Here is a 25,145-nt window from a genome sequence, read left to right as displayed (position 1 = left end):
GCTGATTTTGAGAATTAGCATTTTTTTGGGCTCACTTTCAACTTTTACTTTTTTATTTTATTTTATTTTTCTTTTTAGGGCCATTTTGGCATCAAAATTTGCTATATACCACAAATTGGGCCAAATTATTACAAAAGGAGCCCATATTGAAGGAGCCCAAAAGTAATTAATAATAAAAAAATATATAAAATATTAGATCACAAATTTACATTAGTTTACATTTACTTTGCTAAGAAAAAGTCCTTCATCATCATCCAGATTATCATCGCCTTGTGATGCAAATAGTCTTTCATTCTTCATTATCTGGACAATCTTGGTGAACCCTTGCATAGCCACCTTCCAGACAAAACATTGATAGTGTAACTATTAAACCAACATCAGCATTATAATTATTACTTTCTTCCATTTTTCCTTTCATATTGAAAGATCACATGACACCTCAATATTCATGAAACAAAGGAAATTAGAGGAAGAAAAACCTTGAAAGGTCCACTGTCTGTTCTGAAGATGATACCAGGAACATACTTCAACCAAACAGGAAAACCCCTGTCCCAGATACAGAATGACAGTCAAATCCAACACTCACCCAAGCAACCGCCAACAGTCAAATCCAAGCAACAACAACAAAGAATCAGAACACCCAAAGAAATCATAACCATTCAGTCAATAGATCAAATTAAAATAAGAATTATAGATGAATACCTGTCCGGAGAGACACGAAGTAACAGAGACACACAGACTAAGAAACTTTCCTGTGTTGCAGAGTATGTGGACAGGGCAACTGTGTTGCGAGGACTAAGAAAACGGATCCATCGATCTACATCTTCTCTTGTTGAGAATAATTTATATAGGGAGGTTGCACAAAATGTGAGTTTTGTGCTACCAATAAGGAGGTGACACATAAGCTAAATTTATCAAACTTAAGTTTTTTTTTAAAAAAGCCTAACCACACCATATTATAAATAAAAATTAATTTTTTTTTTTTTTTTTTTAAAAAAAAAATTTGAAGGCAGCCACCCCTCCCCCATTTGAGGTGGCCATGCGGCCACTCCCATGGCCTGGGCTGGCTTGCCGGCCACCCCATAGGCCATGGGATGGTGGCCAGCCACCCCCATGGCCTGGGGGTGGCTGGCCGGCCACCCAAAGTGGAGGAGGGGTGGCCACTTCAATTCTTTTTTTTATTTATTTTATTATAGTATAATCTGGTGTGGTTGAGTTTTTGTTTTAAATATAAGTTTAATGAAATTGGCTGATGTGTCAACTCCTTATTAGTGACACAAAATGTGACTTTTGTGCAATCTCCTATATAAGTTATTCTCTCTCTTGTTTATCTCTATGTCATTCGAACACCCAAAAACAAATCTACCATATTTATCTATCAAATAAACTGAAATCCAAATAAAAAGAAATCGACCTACTGAAAAATACTAGGGATTCATGAAAAAATACTTGAAAAATAACTAGGATTGGATTTTGGGGATGGAAAAAATGCTTAGATTCTTAGAAGTTAGAATCTATGTTTTTTAATTGCTTAGATTCTTAGAATCTAATTACTAAATTTGAGATTAGCACGTGATTATGTAATACTATTATACTAATATACACTAAGTTAGTAAATTATTAATTTTGAATGATAAATATTAAAAATTGTTAATACTTATGATTATATTTAAATTATGATTCTAAAGTATAAATAAACACATTATTGATTTTAATTTTTAATATTATTATACTAATAGCTTAATGTGAGATCATGTGAATCACTTCGTAATATATCTAATGATAATACATAGATCATATGATAATTATATGGTATTATCTATCAAATAAATAAATAAGAAGTAATGAAGTATCGAATATAATAAATTGATAACGAGCCATAAACAAGTCGGTTTGAGCAAATTTCGAGCCGAGCTAACGAGCCATAAATGAGTCGGGTGGGTCGAGTGTTGAACGGGTTGGGTTCATGAGCCCTAATTGAGTCGGGCGAGCCGGGCTAATTGAGCGTTAAACTAGTCAAGCTAACAAGCCGGGTGAGTCGGGCTATTTGATCGTTATACGGGTCGAGCTCACAAGCCCCAAATGAATCGAGCTTGTTAGGTGAGTCAAGCCTTAATCGGGTTGAGCTCACGAGCCCTTTGTCGAGTTTAGTCGGGTGAACCGGATTTGTATCATTTGTTAATCGAGCAGACTTATACAGTAACGAGTAAGCTTAAATTGTGTCGAACTCGATTTCAAATTGAGTTTAATTAAACGGATATTGAGCGGGTTCACGAGCCGGTCTACTCGTTTGCAGGCGTAGTTTCAACTAAATAGAACCTTTCATATGTGAGAAAAAAACACAGCCTCATTTAAACAAATATATCTCATTCGAACAAGCATGATATCTCCACGTATCAGAAGAGGAAACATGTGACAAAACAATTATTAGGCATAAAATGTTTTGTGCCATTTAGCTGTCCAGTATCAGTTGACATTTTTCTTAGCACATTGAAAAAAAAAAAAAAGAACGAATAAACGGGGATGCATTTAGAAGTAAATTAAGCTTCACGTTATTTTTTTCCCAATCTTTTTCCTCTGTGTGCACACCGGGTGATCTCATGGAATATGTCTTGTAACAATAATATGCATTGCAATTTATATGTACGAAACATTTTAAAAATGAAAGAGAAAAAATCAAAAGCCCAGAAATAGGAAAAAAAAAAAAATGATATTTCATGAAGGCATTGTTTCATGAAAATATGTTACACATTATTTTCTCAATTATTTTTTAACTTTTATTTTTTTTTATTTTTGTAAATATAATGAATTCATCACTAAATTTGTAAACTTATGTAACCTCAACACAATTTTAATAATAAATTTATCCGTTCACAATAAAAAAATAAATAAAAAATAAGATGAAAAATTATTTTTATCAATTAGAATCTATAGAATGTCTATAATTTGAGAGGATTTTTTTTTTTTGGTAAGAAATTTGCGAGAATTCATTGTGTTAAAAAAATGTTAAAAACTAAAAATAAAAATAAATAAATAAACGCTTGTTGTCAGAAACTGAAAACCACACGTGGACCAGGTCACGTGACGAAGTAGACGATTTCTACGCCTCCTCGGAAGAGAGGCTGGCGAGGACCATTAATTTATCGCCGTGGTTTTCCATTTCCTCGGATCCTTACCTGCCCTCCAAATCGCCGATCCCAATTTTTCTCTCGTCAATCTCATCTCCCGACGAGAACAACTTCTTCTTCCTCGGATCCCTTTCAACCCAGGTAGCTTCTCTCTCCAGTAATTTCATGCACAAGATATAATTTTTTTTTTTTTTTTTGGTCTAATTTTATTGAGCTTTTTTTTGAGCTTATTAATTGTGATAGTGTCTCATTTTCTTATTTATTTCCTATTAATTAGGGGATGTTAACCTGTTGATGATTTATATATTTGGCTATGAAGCTTATTTATTAAGTGATGTTTACTTGAATGCACAATAGTATGTCAATCAAGTACTAAATATGTGAATTATTTAGAAAAAAAAAATATATAATTCCTTTGTATTAAAGAAAAGGTAGTAACTTGGAGTTAACCGTTGGAGTTATTATGCCATAATGGGTAGCATATAATATACAAAGGAACTTATAAGGGAAGACAATAAAGAAAACCAACCCAAAATAAATAGAAAGAGGAACCCATTTTGTTGGGTGGAACCTCTGACTACCTAAGTCCATTTGGCGTTGTAAGTTATGCAGATCATGGAATATGAGTCCAAGATGATATACCGATTGTGATGGACCAATGTGTGAAGGGATACTCCAGCATCTGCTATAATTTATGGAGTTCAGGACTAGAGGAGAAGATACACTTTTGAAGTTTCAAGAAATGTGAAATTCACCCAACAAACCCAAATAACACCTAGAGGGGGTGGATAGATATTTTCTTGACAATCACAATAATTACCAGCAATTTTATAATATCAATCACATACAAGATCACCAAATACCAACAAAGCATACAATACCATGAACAGGAATTTGGTGACTAAGTGGAAATATTTTAAAGAACTCTTTAAAAGTAAAACCACTGTGAAATTGAATAATACCTGAATTGTACCCAACAAACGACCCATTTGTTTTCTACCATAGTAGTCCTAGAATTCAGGCCAATCTTCTATCAATCTTTCTTTTCAACTCGGAATTCCGGTAGCGGAAGGTTTGATTTGTTTGTGTGGTTTAACAAAGTCTAGGAAAGGTTTGATAATGAAGGTATAGGGACATGAGAGCTCTCTCCAAGAACTCAAAATAATGGCCTCAAGGTCTCTTGAAAATCATGGCTTATGACGCTTATATAGACTCTCGAAAAACTGAACTTTAAGGTACAAGTTGGTTTAGAAAATACATTGTTTGAGGCTACAACATTCGACCGGGTTAATGATGTGTTTGAATGCATGCTAGGGTTTCACAGTTTTATCGCTAGCGGCCGTTTGAATGATGTTGTGATTAGGTGTCTCAAATCTAGCTTGAAAACCTAAGCGATCGACCCTTCTTTGAACGGCTTGAGATCAGATGTCTTCGTGGCTCTTTGTGAAACACCACCGTTCAAACTATCTTCGATCAGAATTGGGATTGAACCTCTCGAGATCTTGGATTTCAAAACCTTGAAGACCTTAGTTTCAACATTTTGCAATCGGGAAGGTGATTGAAAGGTGGATGTCTTTGCCTTGTGAGACAAGAAGGTTAAAAGAAGCTTTGGTGTATCCTCTCCAAAAGAGGTTTGGTCGTTGTTAGGTCCTTCTACAATGTCTTGGATTGCAATGATTGCTTTCTCTTCCCTTGGAAAGAGTGTGTGGCTGATTAAGGTTCCTTTGAGAGCGGCCATTTTTTCTTGGTTGGCGTCTCTAGGAAAGATCCTTATCGCGGACAATCTAAGGAAACATCATGTCATCGTGGTTGATAGGTACTGTGTGTGTAAAAGGAATGGGGAGTACGTAGACAATCGTCTTCTCCATTGTGAGGTTGCCCAATAGGATGTTTTCTTCAGTTGATTTGGGTGGTCCTGAGTTATGCATAGATGTGTAGTCGACTTATGTGCGTGTTGATGGACAACCGGTAGCGCTCGGAGTGCTGCTGTGTGGAAGATGGTGCCTTCGTGCCTTTTGTGGTGTCTATGGAGAAAAATGAATAACAGGAGTTTCAAGAACCATGAAAGGACTTTGGAGTAGATTAAATCGTTATTTTTCTATACTCTGTATCTTAGGACATCGACTTTTGTTTTTTCTTTGGTGATTAGTTACTATGATTTCATTGTTCTTTTTTCTCCTTCTAGCTATGTATTTTTTCATGTATACTTCATGTGTACCTGGGAGCACTTTATGCTTTTAATAATATTTCGATTACTTATTATAAAAATAAAAAATAAAAATTCTTCCAATTGGAATTGCGATCAAATCTCTCGGATCTCAGTTCTTGCATTACTTGAAGAACGTGTTCGAACGGCTATCAAACAAACTTACGATCGGACTTCTCAGATAGTCATTTTAAAACTTGAAAACTTTCATCATTCGATATGATTGTGAACCGGCAGCTTCTGTTCCTCAAATTTTATCCAAGTCTTTGAACACCAATTGAAGTACCTATGTAACAAGTCTACCTAGACTTACAACCAAACTAGTTTGGACACTAAATTTGCCAACACTAGACCTAACGAAATGTCTTTACAGCTTATAAAAGGAACTTTTAAGTTGTAAAGAGTTTACAGCTCGTATTGGAATGCAGACCATCAAATTTATGCATTATGTTAGATCAATTGTTATTGTGAAGAATTCAAGTTAACTAAGTATGCCTAGTCACCAAGAAGTGGTCACTCAATAACTACAATATAACTTGTATCATTGTTAAAAGTATTTCTATACTACTATATGGGGGTCATTTTTAACAGGTTATATGCATTTATGTTCTTTAAGTTTAATGTGTGCCAATTGGAAGGGACTAGACTTCTTTTCCATGAAAACAATATCAAAGTCTTGGGCATTGCATGCAAATTTCTTCTTCTGTTGCTTCTTAAAGAGAAAAGATATTTTAGTGTTAACTTTTGATAAATAGTACATCGTTCTGATGAAGAGAGGGCAAGATATTTCACTAGAAGTATGATGGTTGAAGAGATAAGGTTTATCTGAGCTAGTGAAACCTTAGGATAAGAAATGCATACTGTAATTCACTAAGCATGCTGGGATGCTTGCTTCAGACCTTGTAAGGCATACTGTAATGATTAAAATGTAAGGGAAGAGATCAGATCTTTCAGGTTGTGATGCAAGGAAGGATTATGATCTTGTTCTTTTTGGTTACTATAGTATGGACACTCTAAAAGCTGCAGAGATTGCGTTCAGGCTAAAAGATTTTTCAAAATCAATTCCTATTGATTAATGAGCTGATATGTTAGAACAAGCTGCGGGGGTGGAGTCTTTTTCCCAGCATTTTTTTTTTTCTGTTATCTTTTTTGCATTTTTTCATTTATGGGCATACGTGGCATGATGACATGACTTTTAATACATGTGACACAATTTCATTGGTCTTATGTGGATAATATGCCAACCGACACTTCTACCATTAAAAACTTGATGGAAGGATCTATTTCTCGCACGGCTAAAACTCAAATCCTTAATTGTCAAAATTACAATTTTAGGGAGGCATGAGACAATTACCCTGAACATAATGAATAATGATTGACGTAGTGCGAGATTGAGTTTGATGGCTTGCTTGCAAGGTAGACTAGTCAGCAAGACATTGTCCTTGGGATACTTTTGACATAGCTATGTCCTGTATGTTGCTGTTTATACTCGTTGCAGGAACGTAAATGCAACTATTAGAACCTGCTCACGTATTTATCTTATGGATGTTATTTTCCACATATCTTAATTGTTTTTGACAAAAAAAAAAAATTGGTTGAAAGCTAATTGTTTCTTATCTTAAGATTATTTTTTTCCTAAATCTGCTTCTTTTTCTTGCTTTTATTTCCATATGTTATGATCTGGCTCTTTGCTAGTCTTAAAAGTGTGCAAGTTTCTTAAGTGCTATATTGATATACTCTTCTTGAAACATATGTTTGTGTATGTGTCTGTTTGTATGCATTCATTGGAAAATCAAATAATAATAATAATAATAATAATAATAATAATAATCTGACTGAATTTCTTACTTTTTAAAGATAATGGTTCGAGGAAGAGATGCCTGTTGGGAACACTGTGTCCTTGTTGATGCAACCAGACAGAAGGTTAGGTGTAATTATTGTCAACGGGAATTCAGTGGAGGGGTATACAGGATGAAATTTCACTTGGCTCAAATAAAAAACAAAGATATAATCCCCTGTGCTGATGTCCCAGCTGATGTGCGCGACCATATCCAAAGTATTTTAAGTACTCCCAAGAAACAGAAAACTCCCAAGAAAACAAAAGTTGATCGGGCAGCAGCAGCTAATGGTCAACAAAATAGCTCTTCAGCTAGTGGTGGCTTCCAGCCTAACCATGGATCTAGTGGACAGAATGGAAGCACCTGTCCGTCTTTGTTATTTCCACGCCATTCACCAAGTGGACAGCCAGCAGTAGATGATGCTCAAAAGCAAAAACAGGATGATGCAGATAAAAAAGTTGCTGTTTTTTTCTTTCACAATTCTATTCCTTTCAGTGCTGCTAAATCCATGTATTATCAGGAAATGGTAAATGCTATTGCGGAGTATGGAGTGGGCTACAAAGCCCCAAGTTATGAAAAATTGAGATCTACTCTTTTGGACAGAGTGAAAGGTGATATACATGATTGTTACAAGAAATATAGAGATGAGTGGAAAGAAACAGGTTGCACAATTTTGTGTGATAGTTGGTCTGATGGTAGGAGCAAATCAATTGTAGTATTTTCAGTTACATGCCCAAAGGGGACACTATTTTTGAAGTCGGTTGACATATCAGGCCATGAAGATGATGCAACTCACTTGTTTGAGTTGCTCGAGTCTGTTATTTCAGAAGTTGGTGTGGAAAATGTTGTTCAAGTTATAACAGATACCTCAGCCAGTTATGTTTTTGCGGGTAGACTTCTTATGTCCAAGTACAGTTCATTGTTTTGGTCTCCTTGTGCTTCTTATTGTATTAATAAGATGTTAGAAGATATTGGTAAACAAGAGTGGGTGGCTACAGTGTTGGAGGAGGCAAAGAGCATCACAAGGTACATTTATAGTAATGCGTGGACTTTGAATATGATGCGAAAATTCACCTGTGGAAGGGACTTGATCAGGCCAAGAATCGCTAGATTTGTGACAAATTTCCTCTCCTTGAGGTCCATTGTGATTCAGGGAGACAATTTGAAGCACATGTTTTCACATGCAGAGTGGTTGTCCTCCATTTACAGTAAACGTCCCGATGCACAAGCTATGAAGTCCTTGTTGTATTTAGATAGATTTTGGAAGTATGCTCATGAAGCTGTAAGTGTTTCTGAGCCACTAGTTAAAATCTTACGGATTGTTGATGGGGACATGCCTGCTATGGGCTATATGTTTGAAGCAATAGAGAGGGCAAAGGTTGCAATCAAGACATATTATAAGGGCATTGAAGAGAGTTACATGCCGTATTGGGATATAATTGATCGGAGATGGAATATGCAGCTTCATTCCTCCTTACATTCTGCAGCAGCCTTCCTTAATCCTTCCATTTTTTACAATCCAAGCTTTAAGATTGATTTGAGGATGAGAAATGGGTTTCAAGAAGCCATGTTAAAGATGGCTACAACAGATAAAGAGAAAATGGAAATCACCAAAGAACATCCTGTATACATCAACGCCCAAGGTGCCCTTGGGACTGATTTTGCAATCATGGGAAGGACAGTGAACGCCCCAGGTATGTGTAAGCAGCAATTACTATCAAAATTTCATTGTTATAAGGGGAACTGATTGATTTGTCTGTTCTTTTACTTTACGAGTTATATTATGCGTCATTTTCCTAACCATCTTTTTTGCAAATTTACTATTAGATTTGTAGGACCCCCATATGTTGGTTTTGCAAATTTAATAGTGAATTCATCCATCACTGTACGGAGATATAATGAAAAATAAATTAACGTCTAATTGGCTGTCATGCATTGTTAGGTGACTGGTGGGCAGGATATGGGTATGAGATCCCCACACTCCAGAGAGCTGCAATAAGGATACTGAGCCAACCTTGCAGCTCCCATTGGTGTAGATGGAACTGGAACACTTTTGAGAGCATGCATACTAAGAAAAGGAACAGGGTGGACATGGAAAGAGTCAATGATATGGTTTTTGTGCACTGCAATCTTTGGTTACACATAGCACATAGCAGGGATGGAAAATGTAAACCCATTATATTTGATGAAATTGATGTTACTTCTGAATGGCCCACTGAGTCGGCGGAATCTTCGGCTCCACTTTTGGATGATTCCTGGCTGGATATGCCCCTTGAATGCAGGGATAGCCCATGAACTTGTGAAGAAAGTAAAAAAATAGTATATATATATGTTGTATGAATTTTGTATTATATAGAAGCCATGCTCGATAGTTATATTATTGAGCTGTAATTAGTTCAGAAGTGGACATTGTAATGCTCCCTCTTTCGGCCACACGTCTGCATACATGCATACATACGGTAGGACCTTTTTTTTTTTTTTTTTTTTTTTTTACAACATAAGTAAAAGTAAGATAAAATATATTCAGTACCCTCTACACATTTGGGCCCATTTAGATTTTAAGACTCGAATTTTCATGTTTTTTATATGAAGATGCGAGTTATGGTCTGTTTTTAATCCAAGACCTTTGTTAACATTTACGTTTAATTATAAGTGATTTTTTCTTTTCTTTTCATGATGCATCTATGATTTCTCTCCTCTCCCACTCCATCATTTCTCCGTCCTCTCTTTCCTCTCTACTTTTCTTCTCAAACACCCCCAATAATCATGGGATAGTTGGGCCACCCCATATATGGTTAAAGGTGATGGCAAACCAACTCCTTAGCTCTGTGAGGGTGGTTTCGGCCACCTAGGGCCATTTGGAGTGGTTTGACCATCCTCTTTTAGTCAAAGGGTGGCTTCTTGTCCCCTATACTAGTGTATTAGAACTTAAAATTTAGGGACGATCGATAAAATGAGAACAATGAAGAGAGACTCGGAGAATTAGGGTAGTTTGACCTATAATTTACGTCCACACATCAAAGCCTTTTCATGATTACATTTTTTCTTATATTTTTGATTGTGTATAAATACTCTTATTTATAGAGAAAGAGTATGAACGTTACAAGTCTTTTATATTTTTACATTAACAACAATAACATTAATTTATCATTCGTAATTCTTGTCTTTTGAGTTCTTGTAACACTTGTTTCAATATAGTTTTTTTTTTTTTTTTAGTTTTTAGTATTTACGTATTTTATATATTTATAATATATATATATATTGGTGAGACAAAATACTTCTCCCCTTACAAAGCCCAAAACAAAGGCCCACTGTGAATGAAAGACCATGGCTTATAAGGCACATCAGTAAAGGCTTGTGAAATCTGGCTTTGTAATCACAATCTGTAAGAGAGAAGAGGCAAATAGTTACCGCCAGCTCCACCTTGAAATCAAGCGGTTAGGCACAAAATCGTGTAGGTCCACTTGATAAGGGAAAGTGAGATTGGCTCAACATACCCAATCTTACTAAAGCAAGTCCAGATACATTTAAAACCACCTACAACCTCTCCAGTGATTATTATGGGAAATATCCACTAAAACAACAAACCCATAAAGTTTGGGAGTCGGGTACGAGTCCTCTCAACACTCACATACCCAGGCCTTATAAAAGGAGCAGCCCATTGCGGCACAAAAAGTGATATCTCTCTACTCTTATCTTGATATTATTCTTTGTTCTATTATTCTCTCTAATCTCTCCATAATTCTAACTTAAGCATCGGAGGTGGAACGGCTGCCACACTGATCCTTCTTTTATTCTTAGCAAGCTTCGGATTTGAGTCACTACCTAGGTTGACAACTATCTCAACAGTTGGCGCCGTATGTAGGAAACGAGGATCATATAAATGATCCAAAGTTCAAACAGAACAAAGTCACGAATGGTAGCTGTGAGATCCCAAGGCCAAACTGAATATCCCCTAAACATGACCAACGTTCCCGGCCAGCCAGAAAACACCAACCAACACGATACAAGCGACACAGAAACCGAAGAAACTCCAGCAACACCCTTTGTCTTTGGGCCGCAGTTGCCAACCGACATGCGCCTAGGGACATTGGAATTTCAGCTTGGACACATCTCAGAAACAATGGAGTTGCTGCTAAAAAGAAGTTTCGAGAATCATCACAGGGAGAAAGACTCATCAGATGCAGAAATCAACTTGAGACGGCAGACGCTATGATGGACGCTTTCCAAGCCAAGCTGGAGAATATAGCTCAACAGTTGAATGGTTCTCACACCTCCACCGGTGACGGTTTCCACGGGACAGACTTGTTGTTCACTAAGAAGGTAGATGAGGTCAATTTGCCAAGTTCAAACTGCCGTAGCTGGACTGTTACGACAGGAGCAAAGACCCAGCAGATCATCTAGAGAATTAACGGGCTCACATGGCGTTGCAAGCCTCATGCAATCCTTTATCACGCCTTCCCGCTCACTCTCAAAGGAGCAGCCAAACGTTGGTTCAACAGCTTGCAACCTCAATCCATTGGAACTTTTGCCGAACTAGGTAAGAGCTTCATTTCCCATTTTATTGGAAATCATTGGAACCGTGGGTTGGCGACCTATTTGCTAACGATGAAATAGAAGTCAAATGAGTCATTAAAAAGTTATATGGCTCAATTTAGTGGGGAAAAACTCACTATTGACAACCCGAACAAGAGGGTGGTCCTCCCAGCCCTTCTGGGAGGGATATGGCCCCATAGCCCATTTATGGCATAAGTAGCCCGAGAGCCACCACAACATTTGGAAGAACTCATGGCAAAAGCCAAAGAGTTTATCAATGCATAGGAAAGCATAAAAGCATTTGCTAAACAAGCAAAGAAAGAAAAATCTCTGGAAAGAAGGAAGGAAAGCCGACGACCAGGAAGAGACATACGGGCTCATAGGGCAGAGAATCGTTTGAAAGCATATCCCACACGTGCACCACCCCAACATTGCCAACACCAGTCATGTGCGCCTGCAACAACAACTAACATGTTGATGCAGGTACGCAATGATCTTGGATTCCGTTGACCAAACCCCATCCGGTCACCACTAGGAGGGCGAAGGTCTGACAAATACTACGAATACCACCAGGACAAGGAGCATGACACAGAAGACTACTATTAGTTAAAGAGGTTGATCGATAGATTGGCCAAAGAAAGAAAGGAATGGGAACAAGATGGGCATCCTGTTGAATGCCAACCTCCCAATCGGCGGGAAGAAAGGCAATGAGAACACCACCAAGTGGAGCAACAAGCACAAGCCGCTGCATGGGGGGAAATATGGACGATCTCAGGAGGATTTGCTGGAGTTGGCCCCACGAATGCCATGATAAAGGACTACACCCGACGACTTCGATTCATGGAGGTATATATAATGGACCGCCTAGTGAAAGTCCAAAAACTCCAACCTAACCTTCCACTAGTGGTCACATTAGCATTGGCTAATTATACCATTCATCAGGGTGTTAATAGATAATGGTAGCTCTGCAGATATATTATATGCGCCAGTGTATGACCTGATGCAGTTCAGCAGGGAAAACTCCAACCTTTAACCTTCCCCTTGATAGGATTTGCTTGAAACAAAGTATACCCGGTTGGGACCATTGACCTACCAGTAACAGCAGGTACAGCTCCCTGTTAAACCATGGTAATGGTTTCATTCTTGGTGATAAATTGCCCTTCGGCCTACAATGCCATTTTGGGCAGAACGTCGCTTAATAAAATGAAAGCCATCCCCTCCAACTACCATTTGAAAATGAAATTCCCAATGGAAGCATGGGTAGGGGAGGTGCGAGGTGACCAACACTCCGCTTGATAATGCTATCTGACGTCCCTCAAAGACCCACAGTCCAAGACGACCATGACCGTCGATACTGTGGAGATGCGAAACGAACAAAAACTACAACAGGCAGAACCAGCAAAGGCACTCTCCTAAGTTCAGATTGACGACAACCCATACCACCGGGTACAAATTGGGTAGTACTTGAAGGGAGAATGTCGGGAAAAGCTCATTCAAGTTCTCAAAAAACACAAGGATCTCTTCGTATGGACTCACAACGACATGCTAGGCATCCGCACTGAGATAATTGCCCACCAATTAAATGTTGACCCATTGGCCAAACCGGTGATACATAAAAGAAGAAGTTTCACCCCTGAATGCAACATGGTGATAGCGAAAGAAGTGGACAAACTCCTAGCGGCTGGGTTTATCCGAAAGGTTTACTAGCGGCTGGGTTTATCCGAAAGGTTTACTTTCCTGACTGGATCTCCAATGTGGTGATGGTGAAGAAGTCCAACGGTAAATAGCGCATGTGTGTTGATTTCATGATCTAAACCAGAAGGGGTACTTGATACATGCCTTCTCCAGCTATAACCAAATCAAAATGGACCCGATAGACCAAGAGAAGACTGCCTTCATCACGGATAGAGGACTTTACTGTTACACGACCATGCCGTTCGGACTAAAAAACGCCAGAACTACCTAAAAAAGGTTAGTAAATTCAATGTTTTGAAAGCAAATCGGTCATAATGTAGAAGTTTATGTCGATGATATGCTAGTCAAGAGTTGCCATGCTAGTAACCGTGTAGTAGATTTAGAACAAACTTTTGGGATATTAAAGGAATATGACATGATACTCAACCTTGGTAAATGTGCTTTTGGGGTTTTCTTGGGTTTCATGGTGTCCCAACGAGGCATCGAGGCAAACCCTGAGAAGATCAGGGCCATTATCGGCATGCAGCCACCTCGAAACTCCAAGGAGTTGCAGCGCCTCACAAGATGCCATGCTGCACTCAATAGATTCATCTCCCAGTCAATCAACAGGAGTCTCTTGTTCTTTAAGATATTGCGAAAACCCTTTGAATGGAATGAAGAATGTGAAGCAGCATTCCAAGAATCAGAGGGGTACTTGATGAACACCCCACTCCTCAATAAAGTTGAACTGGGCGAACCGCTCTATGTTTATCGGGCATCCACAACCACAATTCTAAGCTCCGTTCTCATCAGGAAAGATCAAAAGGTACAGAAACCAATATACTACACCAGTCGGGTGCTGTAGGGAGCGGAGGTCAAATACCCAGGCATCGAAAAACTGGCATTTGCTCTAATAACATCCGCCAAACGACTTTAACCGTACTGCCAAGCTCATCCAATCAAGGTACTAACTAGCCATCGGCTAAAGAAGTCTCTGCACAAGCTAAATACTTCAGGCCGAGTAGTATAGTGTTCAGTCGAAATGGGCAAATTAGACATTGAATATCTCCTAGAATAGCGATGAAAGCGCAAGCAGTAGCTGATTTCTTTGGGCAGTTCACAGAAGACATAGAAGGGATGAAAGAAGAAGAAAATGAAATTGTTTGAACTGATAGCCGAGCTTCACCTAGCCAAACAACTGAGAGCCAACAATGTAAGTGTACAAAGCGACTCCCAATTAGTGGTGGGGCAAATGATAGGTGAATATGAAGCAAAAGGGGAGAAGATGAAGAAATATTTGCATAAGGCTCTGGACGCAAGAGACTCATTTGCAAAATTTCAAATTTAGCAAGTCTCAAGAGAATCCAACGTTAAATCAAACTAGTTGGCAAGCCTTGCCACTTCCAACACCGAGCCACCTAAGGAGGACATGATTACGATAGGGGAAGCGGAAACACCGGCCATTGAAAACCACCAAGTCCCCAGGTATGTGATGTCAATACATGATATAAATTGGGCAAAACCTGTTGTGAAATATTTAACAGATGAAGAGCTCCCGGAGGACCCAAAGGATGCCAAAGTAGTTTGGTGCTGAGTGTCCAGATATACAATCCAAAACGACATTTTATACAAACGAAGTTTTATACATCCGTTGTTGCGATGTTTGTCCGATGGAGAAGCAGACTACATCTTAAGGGAAATTCATGAAGGCATATGCGGGAACCACTCCGGAGGAAGACCCCTCACGCATAAAGCCTTAAGGCAGGGTTAGTGGCCAATGATGGCCAAGATGCACACAACATAGTCAAAATATGCAAAAAGTGCCAGCAATTTGCCAGCGTCCCTAGAAGTCTGCCAGAAGATCTCACCTCCATATTTACTCCCTGCCATTCGCCCAATGGGGAGTGGATATAGTCTGACCTTTGCCACTAGGAAAATGACAAGTCAAGTTTGCCGTAATGGCTATCGACTATTTTACAAAATGGGCAAAGGAGAAAGCATTAGCCACAATAACTGAGAAAAAGATCGAGCATTTCATGTGGAGGTCAGTGGTCTGTAGATTCGGTATTCCACAATCAATAGTCTCGGATAATGGCAAGCAGTTTGACAACCCAGGCTTCAAAGACCGGTGTGCACAATTGGGCATACACAACTACTACTCTTCACCGGCCCATCCCTAGGCCAATGGGCAGGTCGAAGCAACAAATAAAATGATCTTCAAGCTGATAAAGGCAAGCCTTGACAAAGCAAAAGGCCTATGGGCAGAGGAACTACCAGAGGTATTATGGGCCTATCAAACAACAATCAAGACAGCTACCGGAGATACTCCCTTAACACTGGCATTTCAAAGTGAAGCAATGATCCGATTTGAAATAGGTCTACCAAGTCATTAACATACTAGTTTTAACAGGGGGTAACTTCACTTAGCTCCCCTAAAATGTTGCGCCTTTTGCAAACACTCATCCAATGCTTAGAGTCTCTCACTTTGGTGCATTGATCTTTTGATTTTTTTTTCCAATTACCCCCCTCCATTAGGATTTTCTGTTAAATCTTAACGGAGGGGTGTGAAATTCCTAAAATGTCCTCATTTTATATTAAAAAATAAATTTTATTATTACATTAAAAAAAAAAAAAAAAAACATCATGGGTTATAAAGTGACCCACAGCGGGTCACCAAGATGGTCACCTTGGTGACCCACAGGGTCACAAGTGACCCTCCGATGGGTTACCTTTTTTTAAAAAAATATATAATAATAATAATAATAATAATAATAATAATAATACTTTTTTATTTGTAAATAAGGGTAAATTTGAAACTTTTAAAAATTTCAGCGGTATAAAGGTCATTTTACCCTTTCTACCATTTGATTTAAACCTATTGTTCCACAATTACCCACCTAAATTAATAGGCAAATAACTGGATGTTTTACCCGCAAGTGCATGAGGTCAACATAGTGTAGTATAGTGTGCAAATACGGGGTCATTCCCACAAGGAGTGCTGAATCTTGTCTAAAATTAATTCCCAAAGTGAAATAAAACAAGAGGTTGGATTTAAATTGATAATGATAAAAAGGTAGGGCTTTGATATCCACCACTAATGATATTTAGCTAATATATCAATATGTCAATGTTTTGATCATGTTATGAATATCTAATGTTTGTCAACCCAAGGGCATTGGTGTCTACTTCTTAAACTATTAATTTCCCTAAGCAACGAATTAGGCATAGGTGTCTACTCAAATTCTTTTCTTTTTTAAAGGATTTAGCATGGGTGTCTACTCCCGGTTCCCCATGTTAATTAACCCAAGAATCCGGTGTGGATATCTTTTGTTACTTATGTTAAACCCAAGACTCGGTCATCCAAATTGATTTAACTAACTAGTCCATACCACATGCACATGTTGATCAGGCACTCACATATGAGGAATTCATGAAACTAGGTATTAATCAAGTTAGACATCATAACAAGATCATCACAAAGGTGCTAATATTGAATATTAACAAAACATAACGAGGGCTTCAAATACTAAATAAATTAGTTACACATAGAGTTGATGTTAAACATCTTCATTAAAAGAAAAGAAGGGAAAAGAATAAACCCAAAGCACAAATTCTTCTCCTTACAAAGCATACCTATTCTAGAGGCTTAAGGGTCTATTTATAGGCTTTAGAAGTCCTTGACAAACTAGTAAACCTAGCAATTTCGTAGGGTTTCAAAACGTATTACAATTGGGAGTTGGAAAATCCTAATATGGAAAGAACGACACTCTGGCCGCCACTTGATATGTCTCCTACACACGGGTGCGATCGATCGCAACTCGTGTTCGGTTGATCGCAAGTCTGCGATCGAGCCTCTTCTGTTGTGCGCTCGATCGCTGGTTGCCTGCTTCATGCTGTGTCTTCTCTGGTACTGCGCTCGATCGCAGGTAACCTGTGATCGATTGCAGTGTCAGGGGCTCCCATTTTTCCCATCTTCTCTCTTTGAGCCAAAATCTTCCAGATTTACTTCATTTTCTTCCAAAAGCCTACAAAAGTATGGAAAACACAAAAAGGAATTAAAATGACCAATTAACTAAAACCAAAGGATTAAAACATGCAAGTTAAGGGCTGAAAATATGAATATTTTAGCACTTAATAAAACCCAATCTCTAATGGAAGGGGGTAATTGGAAAAAATCAAAAGATCGATACACCAAAGTGAGAAACTTTAAACATTGGAAGGGTGTTTGCAAAAGGCGCGACATTTCAAGGGGGCTAAGTGAAGTTACCCCTTTTAACAAAGAAGACAAAAATGAAGCCTTACAAGAAAGTTTGGATCTGCTTGACGAAAGAAGGACCCAGGCCACCATGCATACAGCAATCAGAAGGTCAGACACCATGATTTAAAAAATGGGGACTTGATCCTCCAAAGGATGTTGCCCCCAATGAGAGACCCAGCTAATGGTAAGTTAGGACTGTCTTGGGAGGGACCATACCGAATAAAGGAGTGCGAACGGCTAGGAACCTACCACCTTAAAACATTGGAAGGGAAACCACTAGCCCATCCTTGGAACGCAGAACTTCTCCGATGTTACTACCAATAAGACCCCTCAGGTATGAACCACGTGTAAATTTACTACTTATTTCCTCACTAAGCTAATATGAACAACAAAGGGAATGAAGGAAACAACACCAGGAGCATCGGGGGCAGGGAACAAAATTCATAAAGGTGATTAGCTCGAAATTATTCCCGTTTTTTACTTTCCCATTATAAACTTTATACACAAGTACTAACTTAAGCATAAGAGAGTCCCAGGGATCACCGAGGACTATGTCCTGAGAACAGCTTCAAGCAAGCCACTCAACAGCACCCCAAGTTCTCTTTCGGAACTCAAAAAGGTATGCCTATGAAATACATCACCGTATGCATGAAACTATAACAGTGATAAGGCCAACATCCCGCCCGGGTTGGTAAAGGTACATCTCGTCCACAAAAACGGTTACTGTAGTGATCCAAATAATTAACTAAGCTTAGGTAGCTTAGTTAGAGGGTTAATTTAGACTTTGGGTCACTAAGGACAGCTAGAAGGCATTTTGGAAATTTTGGACTGTCTGACTGGACGTACGATAGGGTTGCCAGATGTACGCTCTTGTCTGTAGTAGAGGACTGTTATTACAAATATCTGCCTAAATTAATAGGCAAATAATTGTATGTTTTACCCACAAGTGCACGAGGTCAACATAGTAGTATAGGGTGCAAGTACGGGGTCATTCCCACGAGGATTGCTAAATTTTACTTAAAATAAATTCCAAAAGTAAAACAAAACACAGATTGATTGTGACTTAATAATAATAAAAGGTAAGGCTTTGATATCCACTACTAATTATATTTAGATAATATATCAATATGCCAATGCTTTGATCATGTTATGAATATCTAATGTTTGTCAACCTAAGGGCATGGGTGTCTACTCCTTAAGCTATTGATTTCCGAAACAACAAATTAGGCGTGGGTGTCTACTCTAATTCTTTTTCTTTCTTAAAGGATTTTATGGGTGTCTACTAAGTTGTTCTTTAAGAATGCATAAATCTGTGGAAATAGACAAACACATGAGGCCTAGGGCATGGGTGTTAACCCCAGGTTCCCCATGTTGATTAACCCAAGAACCCGGTGTGGATTTCTTTTGTTACTTTTATTAAACCCAGTACTCGGTCATCCAAATTGATTTAACTAACTAGTCCATAACACATGCATATGTTGATCAGGCACACACATATGAGGAGTTCATGAAAGCAGAAATTAATCAAGTTAAATATCACAACATGATCATTACAAAGGCGCCAATATTGAATATTAACTAAACATAATTAAGGCTTCAATCTAGCCCTACGAAATAAATTAGTTACATATAAGTTTGATGTTAAACATCTTCATAAAATAAAAAGAAAGAAAGGAAAAGAATAAACCCGAAACTTGAACTTGAAGAGCTCCAATTCTTCTCCTTAGAGAGTGTCTGTATTCAAAAGGTTTAAGGGTCTATTTATTGGCCTTAGGAATACTCTAGAAACCCTAAAAATCGTAGGGTTTGAGCCCTAGTTCGTATAAAGCAACAAAACCTTAAAGATCACACTTTCCATATCAAGGCTGGCGGCTGACTTGTCCATCACACACGGGTGCACTCGATCGCAGCCCGTGTACGGTCAATCGCAGGTCTGCGATCAATCCTCTTTATGATGGGGGCTCAATCGCAGGTGCCTTATGCTTTGTGGTCTTCACCTGTAAGTGCGCTCGATCGCAACTCCCCTACAATCGATCGCACTAGTAGAGCCTCCAATATTTCCAAAATAGCTCCTTTATGCTCAAGACTTCCAAAATTGCTTCATTTTCTTCCAAGGACCTATAAAAACAAGGAAAACACATAAAAGAACTAAAATGGCATAAATTAACTAAAACTAAAGGATTAAAACATGTAAGTTAAGGGCTAAAAATATGAATATTTTAGCACTTAGCAAGGACGTACGCTAGGTTTGTTGGACGTATGCTCTTGTTTTTAGTGCAGACGTACGCATGGGACCACCATACATACGCTGATAATAGTACGTCGTACTCTGCAAATAGTACAAGGACGTACAACCCAATAGTACTGGACGTACTCTACTTTTGGGTTAACCTCTGGATAATACCTGGATGTATGCTACAGCCATTGGATCGATGGGTAAATAGTATCGGATGTACGCCCCTATAGTACCAGCCGTCTGCTACTTTTCAGAGTAGTTGGTGAGCATCTCTAGCTTTTCTCCTCTATAAATACTAACCCTATCCTTGCTCTTTTCTCGTTCAAACTCACCCTCAGGCTCCCATAAACCCTTTTGTGAGTGTGTTCTTGTGAGATTGTGTATTTTGTGGAGAAGAAGAGGTGTTTTCTTGAAGGTTGCTTTTAGGAGGTAACCCTTTGCGCTTAACTTTTCTTTCTGAGTTGTTATGTTCTTTTAATGCTTCCTAGAGTAGCTTAGATGTTGGTTTGAAACTTTAGACATGCTATACCATTGATCTTGTTTAGAATTGGGCTTAGCATTCCATTGTGTTTTTTATTGCACGAAGACCTTATTTGGAGATAGGAGGTCTTAGAAATCCATTTAGATGGGTTTAGAAGCAGTTTGGGAGGATAGGTGGACATTTGGAACAAACAAGGTTCTGCCTGAAACTTTCTGGACGGACGTATGGCCTCGAGCCAGGATGTACGGTCAAAAGCATTTCAAGGGAACGACGTTTTGACCTAGTCGTTCGATAGCCTCTGTTTTCATGTTCTAGGTTCGTTTTAGTTGGATTTAGAACTAATGATAGGTCTTTTCTCAGTATTTGAAGTTATGGAGCCTCAAGGGAATTCTAGGAAGGAACCTTTTGACCCAGGTGAGTACAAACTCACATGGATGCTTGTTGTTACTTTTCTCGCATTGGACGTCTATTTTTATATATATCAAACATGCATATTTTGCACCTTTTATGAAATATATTTTACAACTACTGTGAACTCTCTTTTGTGAAAACGTGTGTTGATTAACAAGATAACAATGAGGCTTGTAAAACTATGCATGTAAAAGACGGATAAGATTAATTGCATCGTATGACATGGTACATAGGTACGTGCGGGATAACGGCCATGGGCTTACTATACAGGTTAACTTTATGATCAAATGTGTGTGTGTGTGTGTGTGTGTGCGTGTGTGTGTGTGTGTATGAGCTTTGGATCTAATGGTTTCGTGACCAAGGCACAGCCATTCCCTAGTAAATGGTCACTATAGGATGGACATCATTAGTGATGTGGGCCACCTGAGATCGGACTCGGTCGTGCCACTAATGTTATGTACAATAGCATGCAATATCCCGGGCATCGGTGTTGAACTACAAGTAGCATGCAGTATCCATGTAAGTTTGTACTCACCTGGGTCGTAAGGTTCCTCCATAAAATTCCCATGAGGCTCCATAACCTCGAATATTGAGAAAACACCTATCATTAGTTCTAAATCCAACTAAAACGAACCTAGAACATGAAAATAGAGGCTATCGGACGATTTGATCAAAACGTCGTTTCCCCTGAAATGCTTCTGACCATACGTTCGGGCTCGAGGCAGTATGTACGCCCAGAAAGTTTCAGGTAGAACCTTGTTTGTTCCAAACGTCCACCTATCCTCCCAAATTGCTTCTAAACTCATCTAAATGAATTTCTAAGACCTCCTTTCTCCAAATAAGGTCTCCATGCAATAGAAAACACAATGGAATGCTAAGCCCAACTCTAAACAAGATAAATGGTATAACATGTTTAAAGTTTCAAACCAATGTCTGAGCTGCTCTAGAAAGCATTAAAAGAGCAATATGACTTAGAAAGAAAAGTTAAGCACATAGGGTTACCCCCTAGAAGCAACCTTCAAGAAAATGCCTCTCCTTCTCCACAAAACGCACAATCTCACAAGAACACACTCACAAAAGGGTTTCTGGGAGCCTGAGGGAGAGTTTGAATGAGAAAAGGGTGAGGGTAGGGTTAGTATTTATAAAAGAGAAAAGCTAGAGACGCTCACCAACTACTCTGAAAAGTAGCAAACATTCGGTACTATAGGAGCATACACCCGATATTATTTACCTAGCGGTCCTAAGACTGTAGCATACATCCAGGTATTATCCAGAGGTTAACCCAAAAGTAGAGTACGTCTAGTACTATTGGAGCATACGTCCATGTACTATTTATAGAGTACAATGTACTATTGTCAGCGTACGTACGGTGGTCCCCATGCATACATTCGCACTAAAAATAGGACCATACGTCCGGCAACCCTAGCGTATGTTCGGTCAGACAGTCTAAAATTCTCAAAATGCCCTTTTAGCTGTCCCTAGTGACCCAAAGTCCAAATTAACCCTCTAACCAAGCTACATAAGCTTAGTTAATTTTTTGGGTCACTACATTCTTCCCTCCTTATTAAAACATCGTCCTCGAAGTTTCGTAGCTCCTAAACACAAGAAGAAACAGTAACATCATCTTAACATCCGTAGTCCTATAAGGTTCGTGCTCAGCCATATCCTAGAAAAATCTTATCCCATCTTGTCTTCTATTACTGAGCTCCTTCATCAATTATAAAGTGATCTACGCCGGCATCCTCAAAAGTTGTAGCAAATTCACTTGTAAGTCACCAAGGGTGTTGTAGTTGATGTTACCCACACTATATCAACCATCGTCAAACTTGACGACTAAAACGAGTAGCTTCACTTGGAGTCGAGCTAATGGGTATTCTAGACATGATGCTATACTTCATAGCCGAAAGCAAACTTATCTTAATTGAATACTCTTAGACAATCCAAATGTAATAGTCACCCAAAACTGTAACGGATAGGCATACAGTCCAAGATAAAAGAAATTAACCATACGGATATAATTCTTGAACCTCAATGTAAAGACATCGTACTAAGTGTTTCCTACACTATACCAGTCCTCATCAATCTCCACACCCAAGTCGAGTAATTTCGAATACAATCCGGATCGGTGGGTATCTATGTCATAACCCTATAGAGGAAAAAAAACTCTTTCTTAGTCGAATATCCCTTTAACCAAAACAGGAATAGGTATACTGTCCAAGTATAACCTTAAGAAAAGAGTCATACCTAATCAAGTCTTAAACAAATGCGGATAACGGTTCCGTATGACCTACTCCATTTCTCACCATGATGCTTCCTTGACACCATGATTACGCTATAATACCTTAACGATATGAATTATCTTGGTGCGTAGCACTTGCTTCTTCCGATCCATGATCTTCACCGGCTCCTTGGTGTACATCAATCCTTCTTGGATCTTCAAAGGTTCGTACTTCACCACAAAGTCTAGATTAGCGATGCACTCCCTTAATACCAAGACATGAAAAACATCATGTGTTCCTACCAAGTCTAAGGGTAAGGCAACCCTGGATGCCAATCTCCCCTTCCTTTCCAAATCGCATCACTCCCCTCATTGATGATATCTTAAGGAATATACGATATCCTACTTCAAATTCCGAAGGTCGTCTCCGGTTACTAGTGTAGCTCTTCTGCCAACTCTAGGATGCACTCATCCTTTGTCTGATCGTAAGCACGTTGTCATAAGTATCTTGAATCATTTCAGACACCAATGTCTACCTCTCACTGACGTTGTCCCAATACAAGGGCGACTAACACTTACGTCCATAAAGTGCTACATAAGGCGGCATTCCAATAGTTGCCTGTAACTAATATTGTAGGCTCAATCAAAGGTAGGTACTAACTCCAACTACCTCTGAAGTCCAACACGCAAGTCCGTGACATGTCCTCTAGGATTTGGTTAGTCCGCTCCAACTGACCATCCGTCTGTTGCTGGAAATCGGTACTAAACTCCAATTACGTCCCCTTTTTTCGTCCTTATACATCTTGGTACTTCCGGGATGTACAATATATGGAGAATGATGAGTCTTGCTCATGGTCTCCTTCCTTAGTCCTTCGTCTTCTAACACACACTCATTTGAAATGGGTGAGCAACCCATCATCATTAAGGAAAAACTCTTGTGCCTTAGCAACTGCTTGATCTAGGTACACTCAGGGTCCTCCAACTAAGCAACCTTAATCCTACCAAGCAATTCCGATCCAACCACCTGGTTAGACAAATGTGCAGACTCACCCTCATCTACCACTTCTACTTCCATCCTAGTGAATTCCATAACCAATGGGGTTGGAAAATTTCAAGAGTAGCAAGCTTTACCATCGACTTCCTACTCAATGCGTCAGCTACTACTTTAGCCTTGCCAGGATGATAATTGATCTTGCGATCATAACCCTTAGATTAGCTCTAGCCACCTCCTTTGTCTACACAGACATCTATACCCTATAACTCCTTAGTCTATTCAGGTACAGAAAGATTCGCTAGAATCTCTTAACTCATATGTAACCCAAAATCATGAAATCCATGCCCATACGATCCAAACCTAATCGATTCACCAATCGCTTTTTACTCCATTGTAAAGGAATCCAAGTTCAAGAATATCGTGCCTTAACATACTTATAATGGGCAATTAACAAAATCAGGAATCTTATCATCACACACCAACATAGCATAATGATAAGTGTCAAATACTGCATATTTGGACCCCTTTATTTATATTTGTTAATCCTTTAGCTGTGTCGTTATTTAATATTTTGTGTTAGTTTTATATTTTTAGTATTTTGTAGGTTGTTGAAGAAAAACTGCAGCTTTAAAGGAAAAAATGCAAAGTTTGGAAGAAATCACACTTTGAGAAGACCGAGATGATATGGTTAAGTTTAACCCAATCAAGGAGGGGATTAAATCGAAATTTCTCAAATTAGAGTCAAAATCGGATTGGATTCAAAATCAGATTCTATACATGTCTCAGTATTTTGACCATAACTTTTTGGTCAAATATCGGGTTGAAATGATTTTAGCGACATTAGAAAGCTAACTCAAAATAGTACAATTCGTTGTGAAATAGGATTTTTCTAATTTGGACGGTTACTATGCCAAAATCGTTCCGCAATAAAAGGACACAAATCTGGATGAATCCTATTCCGATTTCAGACTTCTATTTCGACTGGAGATAGACCTCCGAATTATCTAGGTTTACTAGGGCTTCTAAGACTTTCCTAAGCCTATAAATAGACGTCTTTGCATTCAAGGAAAGATACAATCCTAGAGAGCAAAATTTTACAGTTTTTCTCTTTAGTTTAGTTTAGGCTTAGATTTTAGTTTTATTTATGTGGAGTTAAATTCCCAAC

The 25,145-nt window shown here is 38.7% G+C and overlaps 2 protein-coding genes across 2 annotated transcripts; both read left to right on the top strand.

Annotated features, from left to right (window-relative positions):
- Positions 1 to 3,128: 3,128 nt before the first annotated feature.
- Positions 3,129 to 9,566, top strand: LOC132175084 (uncharacterized). The gene is made up of 3 exons (XM_059586902.1): positions 3,129 to 3,269; positions 7,192 to 8,866; positions 9,115 to 9,566. Exons 2-3 carry the CDS (start codon positions 7,195 to 7,197, stop codon positions 9,465 to 9,467), a joined length of 2,025 nt encoding a protein of 674 aa, XP_059442885.1. The 5' UTR covers positions 3,129 to 3,269; positions 7,192 to 7,194; the 3' UTR covers positions 9,468 to 9,566.
- Positions 9,567 to 13,818: 4,252 nt separating this feature from the next.
- On the top strand, positions 13,819 to 14,247 carry LOC132174262 (uncharacterized mitochondrial protein AtMg00860-like). The gene has a single exon (XM_059585947.1). The coding sequence runs from the start codon at positions 13,819 to 13,821 to the stop codon at positions 14,245 to 14,247; it is 429 nt and encodes a 142-aa protein (XP_059441930.1).
- The last annotated feature ends 10,898 nt before the right edge of the window (positions 14,248 to 25,145 follow it).

The sequence above is a fragment of the Corylus avellana genome, chromosome ca3 (genome assembly GCF_901000735.1).
Source record: "Corylus avellana chromosome ca3, CavTom2PMs-1.0".
NCBI lineage: Eukaryota > Viridiplantae > Streptophyta > Magnoliopsida > Fagales > Betulaceae > Corylus > Corylus avellana.
Note: the sequence above shows the minus strand (reverse complement) of the source record. Positions and strands in the feature narration are given on the sequence as shown.